At 50.7% G+C, this 10,743-nt stretch overlaps 1 protein-coding gene across 2 annotated transcripts; it reads right to left on the reverse strand.

Annotated features, from left to right (window-relative positions):
* Positions 1-4,301: 4,301 nt before the first annotated feature.
* Positions 4,302-10,543, reverse strand: LOC111523643 (UL-16 binding protein 5). 2 transcript variants are annotated; one of them, XM_026448946.1, is made up of 5 exons: positions 10,376-10,543; positions 7,033-7,296; positions 6,523-6,804; positions 5,657-5,867; positions 4,302-4,501 (listed from the first exon to the last, which is right to left on the reverse strand). In XM_026448946.1, exons 1-5 carry the CDS (start codon positions 10,458-10,460, stop codon positions 4,333-4,335), a joined length of 1,011 nt encoding a protein of 336 aa, XP_026304731.1. In that variant the 5' UTR covers positions 10,461-10,543; the 3' UTR covers positions 4,302-4,332. The 2 variants fall into 2 exon arrangements, with proteins under 2 accessions (XP_026304731.1, XP_031791425.1); XM_031935565.1 differs by having other exon boundaries at positions 4,303-4,501; positions 5,657-5,767.
* Positions 10,544-10,743: the final 200 nt, after the last annotated feature.

Consider the following 10,743-nt stretch of genomic DNA (forward strand, 5'->3'; position numbering starts at 1 on the left):
AAGGAGTAGGGATGAGTGGAGCCATGGAGGTTGGTGCTGGAAAGAACGGAAACGAAGACCTTTGTCCAATCCCCCAAATGATGGGGATCCCTTTCTGAATTCTAGCAGCCCTGGGGTAGTCTGATGATTGGATTCCTCTGATGTGTCTTAAATCGTATCGTATGGCAGGCACTGTGCTAGGTGCTGGGTTTACATGTGGGTGATGGATGTGTCCAGCCCTCCAGAATCTTAGAATCCAGGGACAGAAACAAATACCCACGTGGCTGCTGCTGCTGATGTGATGTCCCCGCAGTGGTTGGGGCTATCAGAGGACAGAAGAGGGGGTGACTCATTCTCCCTGGGGAGTTGCATGGAAGCTTCTTGGGAGGTGGCATTTCAGACTGCTCTTGCAGGAATAGGAAGAATACAGCGTGGCCAGGTGGGAGGAGAAGACAGGGCACCCAGCAGAGGGACAAGCATGAAGAGGAGGCCTGGGGGTGCAAATATCACAGAACTTTGGGGAGCTGTGAGAAGTCTGCAGTAATGAACCCTCAGTTACTGGGGTAGACTCTTTCCACAGGGAGGAGGGAATGTCAGGACACAAGATAAGGAAGGAGGCGTGGGCAGGAAGTCCCCTGGAGTCCCTGTCTCCCTCACAGCTAATCAACCAGGAAATCAGTTCACCATTCATACGTGCATGTTATCACACACACAGATACAGACACACACACACAGACACAGAGAGACAGGCACGCACAGTCTCTCTCACACACACTCACACCACACAGGCATGTATACACTCACACAAACACACACAAATGCATGTAGAAATACAGGCACAGACACACACATGCACACACAGTCACACATAAACACAAGGGAGAAACTGGGTGTCATCTCGAGAGTTGTCATGTCTGGCCCATACTGCCCACTCACCTGTCACCTCAGGGACTGTTTCCCAGCTCATGAAGGAGTCCTGAAGTCATTAAGTAGGATGTCACTGTGTGATCTGAAACCCTCAGACAGCTCTTCACTCTGACCTTCCTTCCTGGTTTCCTTGGTTCTGGGATGAAACAGTGTCCTGCTAGTTTTCACTGCGGCAGAAGAAAAACCTCTCCCCTGAGGCCACCAGAGCGCACCCCTCTGCTCTTTGCCTTCAGGGCATCCTGATCTACAGGATGGGAGGAACTCCCCCAATCCTCAGAAATGAACTCTTTATGGATTCCTCATTCAACATGATGCCAACGTGTCTTTTGTCTTCTCTGTGGCCCTTGACTGTGGATCCCAAACTGTGTGCCAAGGAGCTCATGGCACAAACTCACTGTGAGCAAACCCTCTGGGCTTACTGAAATATTTGCAAGATAAGCAGTGCCATCTGCTGGACAAAACTAGGAAGTACCAGTCCAAGATATTTTATAGTTTCAACGTTAGACGATGCACCGTTACAGGTCATACGTGCGCCCCACCACACAGAGTAATTTTAGTATTTTTAGTAGAGACGGGGTTTCACCATGTTGGCCAGGCTGGTCTCAAACTCCTGAGCTCGTGATCTGCCCGCCTCGGCCTCCGAAAGAACATTTTTTCGTGTTTGTTGGCCACTTGCTGGTCTTCTTTTGAGAAGTGTTCACATTCTTTTCTTATTTTTTTAATTGGGTTTTTTGTTCTTGCTTGTTGAGTTGTTTAAGTTCCTTGTAGATTCTGGACATTAGAGCTTTTCCAGATGCATAGTTTGCAGATATTTCTCCCATTCTATAGGCTGTTTACTGTTTGCTAGTTTCTTTTGCGCTGCAGAAACTCTTTAGTTTAAGGAAGTCCCTTTTGTCAATTTTTGGTTTTGGTTGCAATTGCCTTTGGTGTGTTCACCATGAAATCTTTTCCAGGCTGTATGTCTAGAGTGGTATTTCCTAAGTTATCTTCCAGGATTTCTTTTTTTTTTTTTTTTTTTTTTTTTTTGAGACGGAGTCTCGCTCTGTCACCCAGGCTGGAGTGCAGTGGCTGGATCTCAGCTCACTGCAAGCTCCGCCTCCCGGGTTCACGCCATTCTCCTGCCTCAGCCTCCCGAGTAGCTGGGACTACAGGCGCCCGCCACCTCGCCCGGCTAGTTTTTTTTTATTTTTAATAGAGACGGGGTTTCACCGTGTTAGCCAGGATGGTCTTGATACCCTGACCTCGTGATCCGCCGGTCTCGGCCTCCCAAAGTGCTGGGATTACAGGCTTGAGCCACCGCGCCCGGCCTCTTCCAGGATTTCTATAGTTTTAGGACTTATATTTAAATCTTTAGTCCATGTCGAGTTATTTTACATACATGGTGAAAGGCAGGGCTTCAGTTTCATTCTTCCACACATGGCTAGCCAGTTGTCGCAGCAGCTATTTGTTGATTTTGTTGAAAGTTAGATGGTTGTAGGTGTGAAGTTTTCTTTCTGACTTCTCTGTTCTGTTCCACTGATCTAAGTGTCTATTTTGCACCAGTACCATTCTGTCTTGATCACTATAGCCTTATATTATAGTTTGAAGTCTGGCAATGTGATGCCTCTGGCTTTGTTCTTCTTGCTTATGATTGTTTTGGCTATTTGGGCTATTTTTAAATTCCAAATAACTTTTAGATTAGATTTTTCTAATTTTGTGAAAAATGATGTTGGTATTGATAGGGATAGTGTTGCATCTATAAATTACTTTTGGAAGTATGGCCATTTTGGCTATATTGTATCTTCTAACTCATAAGCATAAATTATTTTTCCATGTACGTGTGTTGTCCCTGATTTTTTTCAGCCATGTTTTGTAGATTCTCTGTTTCCACACAAAATCTAGCAGAATCACTCATTTATTACTCCACATCATGGAGGAAAAATGAAATAACATTAATTCTCTACTGGGTAATACAAGAAAATTCTAAACTCAGTAGGTTTTTGGGAAATAGAACTCTCTGTTGAAATATTAGTACAGAGCAATAAATTACTGAGGAAATAATCATTAATATAATTTTTCTTATTAAATAAAGAATTATCCTTCAGGACACGGAAAGAAACCCTGGAGTTCTGAAGTCTAACATGATTGTTTTACTGACTATATCATTTGGAAGAAAGAGGTCATCATTCAGAAAGTACTCAATTTTCCAAACAAAAGCAGAAGAAAGAAAATGTTGACATATCTTGTTTAGTTAGCCAGAACTTTAATTGCAGGAATTCCATCAGGTAGCACCAATAAAAAATAACATAAGATGCTAGGAATAACCGCTGGTAAAATTGTTGACAAAAGGAATCAAGGCAGTGAACGAGCTACTGGGTCCCTGGTGTCATCATGATCTGCTGGAGGCCTCTGGACATACACAGTAGGTGGTGGGCAGGTGGCCAGCCAGAAGAGCGAGTTTGATCGAGACCCTGCTCACAGGGGATTTTTGGTATCATCCTTAACTTTCAAAAAGGACATAAATATTGGTTTAAGAGATGAATGAGAACCTGGATCACTTTTCCGGGGCAATCTTTCCCTCGGCACTCCACGTCTCAGAGTCCCCTGCACTAAGGGACCCGTCTTTCCCTTGAGCCCCAACCCTGGCACCTGCAGCTTGGACCATCCTCTTTCTTCCTTTGTCACATCACAGAGTCAGCCCAGGCCCTGCACCTGACCAGGGGATGGAGTAGAGGGGCCTGCAGGACTGAAGCTGGTAGTGATGGGCCTGCTCCCTCACTTAAGGCCCTCTCTACCTTCTGATGACAGGGCCTAAAACATGGAAAGGGGTTGGGGGAGCCCATCCAAAGAGAGGGCTCTGTATTCCTCTGTCCTTGGCCTTGGGTGGGCCTGCAGGGAAACATCCCTCCTTCCCCTTCTTCCTCAGCCTCTCCTCACACTGGGAGCAGCACCCATAGCTCTGAAGGTGCTGTTCCACCTTATTCATTCCTGGTCCAGCCCAGTGGTGCCCATGGACTTGAGCAGCAGCTCAGTTCCCCTGTGTCTGAGTCCACTCTGCTCCTGGCAGGGCCATCAGTTGGCTCAGGATCTAGGGTTTGCAGGAGGGTGATGGCAGGGGAGCTGCCTTAAGGTCTGGACTCAAACCCCATGGGCCCATGGGACTGACTTTTTAAAAAACCTTTTCATGAGTAGCCTCTACTCTTCACTTTCCATCTTAGTTCCTGGAATCCAAGCCACTTTCCGTGGGAGGGCAGCTCTGCACCCCCTCCTTTTCAGGTAGGTATGCCAAGGCTCTCCCAGCCCCCTCCTCCTGGGATTACACCCATATCTGTAGGGACCAGCCCTACAGGGCCTGCGGGTTTTTCTCTTCGTGTGCGGAGATGAGAGATCGTAGAAATAAAGACACAAGACAAGGAGAACAAGAAGACAGCTGGGACCAGGGGACCACTACCTCCAAGACGCGCAGACCGGTAGTGGCCCCGAATGCCTGGCCGCGCTGTTATTTATTGTGTACAAGGCAAGAGGGCAGGGTAAGGAGTGTGAGTCGTCTCCAGTGATGAGTAAGGTCACGCGAGTCATGTGTCCACCGGACAAGGGGCCCTTCCCTATTTGGTAGCTGAGGTGGAGAGAGAGAGAGGACAGCTTACGTCATTATTTCTTCTACGTATTTCTTGGAATTTAACACTTTCACTAATTCTGCTACTGCTATCTAGAAGGCGGAGCCAGGTGTACAGGGTGGACCATGAAAGCAGACTAGGAGCATGACCCTGAAGCGCAGCATCACAGGGAGACATTTAGGCCTCCGGATGGCTGCGGGCAGGCTTGACTGATGTTTGGCCTTCCACAAGAGGTGGTGGAGCAGAGTGCTCTCTAACTGCCCCAGGGAAAGGAAGACTCCCTTTCCTGGTCTTCTAAGTAACAGGTGCCTTCCCAGGCACTGGCGCCAGCACTAGACCAAGGTCTGCTAAGTAACGGGTGTCTTCCCAGGCACTGGCATTACCGCTAGACCAAGGAGCTGTCTACTGGCCCTGTCCGGGCATGACAGAGGGCTCACACTCTTGTCTTCTGGTCACTTCTCACCGTGTCCCTTCAGCTCCTATCTCTGTTTGCCCTGGTTTTTCCTAGGTTATAATTGTGGAACAGAGATTATTATAACATTGGAAAAAAGAGTAATGCTACAAACTCATGATTTATAATATTCATATATAATCATGTCTATATTCTATGTCTAATACAACTATTCTTATTTTAAGTATTTTCTTTATTATACTGGAACAGCTTGTGTCTTCAGTCTCTTGCCTCGGCACCTGGGTGACTTACCGCCCACATATATCTCTCTTAGCCTCAGAGATGAAATCCCCCTTCCCTTGTCACACCTCATGTAAAGCTACCACGATGCACCTAACCCAATTAAGAGGACTGCCCATGTCTGAATTCCTGCTGCCTGCAGGCCACACACCCTTCCTGAGTAGGAACCTGCTCTGAATCAGGCCTGAATTTGCTAAGCCCTCTCAAGCTCAACAGACCCTGAGCCTTGGTATGGCACCACCCCGCCTTTCCCTCTGGCCTCTGATGGTGAGAATCCATCAGAACTCATGGCAGAGCTGCCCAGGTCATTTCCAACAAGCAACATAGGGTCTCATTCACCTGTCTCATGTCAGGATGAGAAGGTCCCAGCCGTGGGGAGGGGCGGGACTTGGGAAATTATCCATCCCCGTCCTCCCTCCTCACCCACCTGCTCCTTGCTCCACTCCCAATTCTGCCCCCATACCTGTCACTCCAAAGCACTCTCCTCAGCAGCCAGAGAGGATGAAGCAGGGAACGGTGAGAAGGAGGCTCCAGGGACTGAGGGTGGTGGCCATGGCTGTGGGTCGGGCTGTGCCTGGGGCACATGAGGAGGCACATGATGAGGAGGCAGCAAAGGATGAGGGTGGTGGCCGTGGCCCTGAGTTGGGTTGCGCCTGAGGACACGGTGGGTGGTGCTGAAACGGAAACACAAGAGTGACAACCCTTGTCCAGGCCCCAAATCTGAGGAGACGCCTCCTCAGCTCCTGATGACCCAGGTCGTCCTGGAAGGCAGAGGTTTTGTGCCCTCCTGCTATGGGGCAGCCGCTGTGACAGTTCCTGGGGTAGGAAGGGAGAGGGTGTCCCTGTCCTCAGGGAGCTCACACAGCTGCTGAGGGAAGCAAGGTGACAGCACAGCCCACCCTCCTGCTGTGGTGGAAGAGAAGATGATGCTCCAGGGTCGGGGAGGGGAGGGTCTCTGGGCTGGCCTTGGAGGCAGTTTTGATGGATTTCCAGAAACAGACCAGAGAGAGGAAAGGAAAAGTGATTCTCAAGAGGGAACACCAAGGAGAAAGGTCTGAAAACAGTGACACCCGCAGCTTCGAGGTTGGAGAGAAATCCACAGCGCAGGGAGCAGAAGCAAGTGCAGTGAGAAAGAGGAGTCAGGAGGGAGAAGGGAGAGGAGGATGGGAGAGCACAGGCATGCCAGCACCCCAAGGAGGAGCGCCCCATGAGGGGGTCATTTTAACATAAACGTGTATACTGGGATGACTGAAGCTGAACTCAAGAACTAGTGTCTCGAGATCACCGTTTCTGATCTCATTCCAGATCCCCATTTCTTTCTTCGGTTACCTCCTGCACTTGGCTCCAGGGTGCTGCCCATGCCCGTCAAGAAGTCCTTAAGCCATCTTGTGCAGTCTCCCATTGAGATGTAATGGAAGGACATGGTCACATCCTTGTCATTCTCCCACTTTTCTTTCATCTTTCTGGCTCCAGGATGAACCGTTGTCCACATTCTGTTCTCTGAGTCAAAGAGGAGGAAGACGTGTCCATCGAAACTGAACTGCCAAGATCCACTGTTGTGTCCTTCAGCTTTCTGCTCACAAGACATCCGGGCCTGCAGGGTAAGGGGTTCTGCCCCCATCAGAGAGAGATCAGCTCTGGTCTTGACACATGTTGAACCCCCATCCTGTCCGCCTTACAATTTCCTGGTTTTACTCTCTCTGCCACATCCTGGCCTTGCCTCTAGACCTCTTAAGAAGTGATAGGACCTTCCTATTTGTATTTTTACATGAAAACTATAAATGCCTCTAACCTACCACTGTATCTGCTCCCTCCTGCCCTGGGCGATCTGAAACTTACCCCTGGGTGTGTAATTCTCCAGCTCAATGTCAAGCAGCTGCTGGGTGAGCGTGTCCACCACTTCTCTTAGTACTGGGTTCTGTGCTTTCCAGGCCTTTGTGACATTTAGTTTCTTCCCCAGGGGACTGACGGGTGTGACTGTCTTGTTGCCACAGTCATAGTGAAGAAAAGTCTTTTTATCCACCTGGCCTTGAACCGCACACCACCGTGGTCCAGGTCTGAACTTAGGGATGATGGTGATGTCGTAGCAAAGAGAGTGAGGGTCTGTGGAGAAAGGCAGGTGAGGGGTGGGTGGGGAGAAAAATACCCCTAGGTACCCCTCCTCCACACCATGACAATAAGAGGATGCCTCTGGAGGGCTGGGCTGGCCCAGCAAAGAGTGCCCCCTACTCTGTGGTGTCCACAAGATTAAGCCAAGTGCTCCCCACTTCCATGATGACAAGGAGGAGGAGGAGGAAGAGGAGGAGGTCTCTGCCTGTTGAGAAACTACATGTCCCCAGACATGTCCCCTTTGTCCACATCGGTCACCATATGAGAGGTGCCAGGACTGCTAGAGGAGGAAGGGCCTGGATGGCAGAGGATCTTCAGCAGCAGCCCATGTGGACTGCAGGAGGTGGGAGAGGGTGTGGGGGCTGCCCCTCAGGATGCTGGTGCATGGTGGGATGGACGGAGGATGGAAACCAGTTGAATAAAGAAGAGTTAATTGTCATAGTCACAGGATTTAACATGTTGGCAAAGCCCCTGCTGATGGTGCTCATCTGCTGTGAGGATGCCTTCCTGAAACCTTGGACAAAGAGATGGTCCATGCAGCAAGAAATAGAAAATCTGAAAATCTAAGGCAGGTATTAGAGGGAGGGATCACAGGCTCAGAGAAGGGCCCATGCTGGAGTGCTCTGAGTGTGAAAATCCAGAACAATTTCCATCCGCTGTGCTCATGGGAAGCCTGGAGGACTCCTGTTTACCCGGCATATAAAGAAGGCCCCATAAGAAGACACCACAATGGGATGAAGCGGAGGGATGCCTATTGCTGAAGGCCATGGATGGGTGTAGGAGATGCTGTTCCTGAAATGGGCTCCAGTAGTAAGAGGATGAAAAATCCTGAAATAACAGATTCCAGGTGGAGGCTATCAACTGTCAGGAACAAGGAGGGTTCAATGATGGAAATGATTAGAGAAGTTGCAAGGCCAGCTGGTGACCTCAGCCATACAAAGCTTTGCCCATGGCTCATAGAACAAAGGGGTCCAAGATCCAGAAGAGATGGAAACCCAACCTGAATACTGCTGGATTTAAATAATCACAACAAACAGCGATAAAACAAATGATGAATGACCAGGAGGCTGAAAGCAGCCAGTCCATCAAGAACAAGGCTGCTTTGCCCAATTTGCAGAATTAAGCCACTTCTCAGAGCCTGAACTTATAACTCGAAGAAGACACCAGTTTCCAGTGAGGACAGACCCTTTAACTCTGCAGCGAGTGCAATGATTCTTTGTGGGCTTCTCCAAACATATTTATGGCCACTAGAGTTTGCCGTGAAGGGCAATTTTGTAAATATATAAAGGTGTATAGGGAATATATTCTCCATTCCAACTACTCAACTGTGCTGTTGAAGCTCAAAAGCAGCCATAGACAATCCATGAATGATGAGCGAGGCTGGACCTGCCTTAAGTGCCCAATGACCCAAGACCCCCTAAGGTCCTAGAGGTACATGTGGTTACAATGTCTAATTGGAGAATCACAACAGATTCTGTGTGAATGTTCAGAGACAAGACAATGTCACTCACAGGAAGGAAATCTCAACATTAAAAAGTATCTCCTGTAGAGTTCTGGGCCTTGGCAGAGATGGGGCCTTTAGCCATGGAAGGGCCTTGACGATGCAGCCTCAGAGCTGCCCATTACAGGTGGGCTTCTTACCCTCTAGGTCATTAGGAAGATAGGCACAGCAGTGAGAAGACGCAGGTGGTTCTCCTGGGATGTGCAGGATCAGGGTCACCGGGAACTAAGAATTTGCACAAGCAGTTGGCCCCGATCCCCAGGACACAACATGGCTGCACCCCCTCACCCGCAGATCACACCTCAGGTTTCAGAGAAGGTCGCTGATGGCCCTGGTGGACCATAGATGCCACTCAGCAGCAAAGGAGGGGAGAGTAGACCCTGAACCATGGGACCCTCACTCCCATCACATCCACACCACCAAGAAGCCACAGGCAGAGTAGGACCACCTTCTACTCTCCAACTGACACCTGAGACACCACTTGGAGATGACACCCTAGGGGATGGGACACTGTAATCCCTTCATCTAGGGTCAGCAAACTTGGACACGGTCCGAATCTGTTACCCCCTTATTTGCAGGTTGCCATTGCCTGCTGTTGCTCTACAAAGAGACAGGGCATGACACAGAGAACCCAAGGCAAAGATCACAGGGCATCCTTCCTCCCTTTCTAGAGAGGTTTTGCTGATCCCTGTCTACACAGTAACTATTCTCTACGACGCTGACTCCCCAGTAGGAAGAAAAGACAGGTCTGGGCCCCAAGGGCAGAAGTGGGCGCCTCTATTCACCAGAGTTCCCAGGGTCTCTTGGAGGGAATGGTGCTTCACATCCCCTCTGCACAGGTTCTGTGGGGAGCTTGGGGTGTGTTTGCTGGGGTGTGTCCTCAGGCCAGAGGGAGAAGGTGCCACGTGGTGCAGTAGGTAATGCGGGCCCCTTCATGGATGGGGAGACCTCTGGGATGACCAGCTGGGTTGAGGTGGGGAGTAAGAGGATGTGACCTGGGTGGTGGCAGTGGATGGTGAGGGGAGGGTGGGAAGTGTCTGCTGAGCCCCTGGGTGCAGATGAGTGTCTGCAGGAAAGTGCAGGGAAAAATTCCACGGCACTCATCCCTGGGGGTGCTGGAGGGTTTGTGTAGTGGAGAGCGGGTGAGAGCAGAGCGGGCTGGTGGCTGGTGGGGGTGTCTGTGATTGTGTCCCTGTGGAACACCCGTTAACCCTGTCCTGACCCCAGCTCGAGTTCCGGGGGCTCTGGTTTCTCCTTCCCGAGGGCGGGTGGGACTGCCAGGCTGCACTAGGGATCCCCGCCCCACCTCGCCCTCTGCAGCCCTCTGGCCCCTCCACTCTCCGGGACGGGAAAAGAATTCTAGCTTCCTCTCTGACCGGCTCCTCCCCTCGGGGGATAAGTAGCCTCCGGGAGCGGATCCGGCGGGAAGGAAACGCGAAGGGGAACTGAGTGGGGGCGCAGTCCGGGGAGATCGCACAGGTCCTTCCAGAAACCTCCCCTCCTCTGAAGCCCGCAGCCCACAGCCTCCTACATTTGGCCCCCGCCCCGCTTGGGCTCCATTCCCGAGCTCACCGGCCCGCCCCGTCCCGCACCAGACGGACAGCAGGAACAGAAGCGGGAGGCGTAGAAGGAACGCGGGGCTGGCGGCCGCTGCCATTGAGAAATTGGATCGCAGAGGACTGCAGACTCGGAGCCTAGCCCTTGGATCACCTGGCGACTCTCAGGCTGTCTGAATGCAGCATTAAATACTAGCCGGTCTAACGAGCGTTCTGACCCGCCCCTCGGAGGAAACACGCCCCATCGTGTCCCGCGTCTAGCCAATCAGGTGTCGCTCAGCCAAGTCGCTGCACTACGCGGCACTCGCTCTTACCCCAGCCAGCCTCTGACTGGCTCAGAACGCTTGTTAGACTCCGCTCTGCCTGTCCCGGACCAGTCCCATC

The sequence above is a fragment of the Piliocolobus tephrosceles genome, chromosome 5 (genome assembly GCF_002776525.5).
Source record: "Piliocolobus tephrosceles isolate RC106 chromosome 5, ASM277652v3, whole genome shotgun sequence".
Lineage (NCBI taxonomy): Eukaryota > Metazoa > Chordata > Mammalia > Primates > Cercopithecidae > Piliocolobus > Piliocolobus tephrosceles.

Coding starts and splice junctions, on each gene's coding strand:
- LOC111523643 (XM_026448946.1), bottom strand. CDS start 10,460: ATGGCAGCGGCCGCCAGCCCCGCGTTCCTTCTACGCCTCCCGCTTCTG. Junction 5,868..6,522: donor CCTGGAGCCAAGTGCAGGAG/GTAACCGAAGAA, acceptor TTTCCGTTTCAG/CACCACCCACCGTGTCCTCA. Junction 4,502..5,656: donor AGAGTGCTTTGGAGTGACAG/GTATGGGGGCAG, acceptor TCTCCACCTCAG/CTACCAAATAGGGAAGGGCC.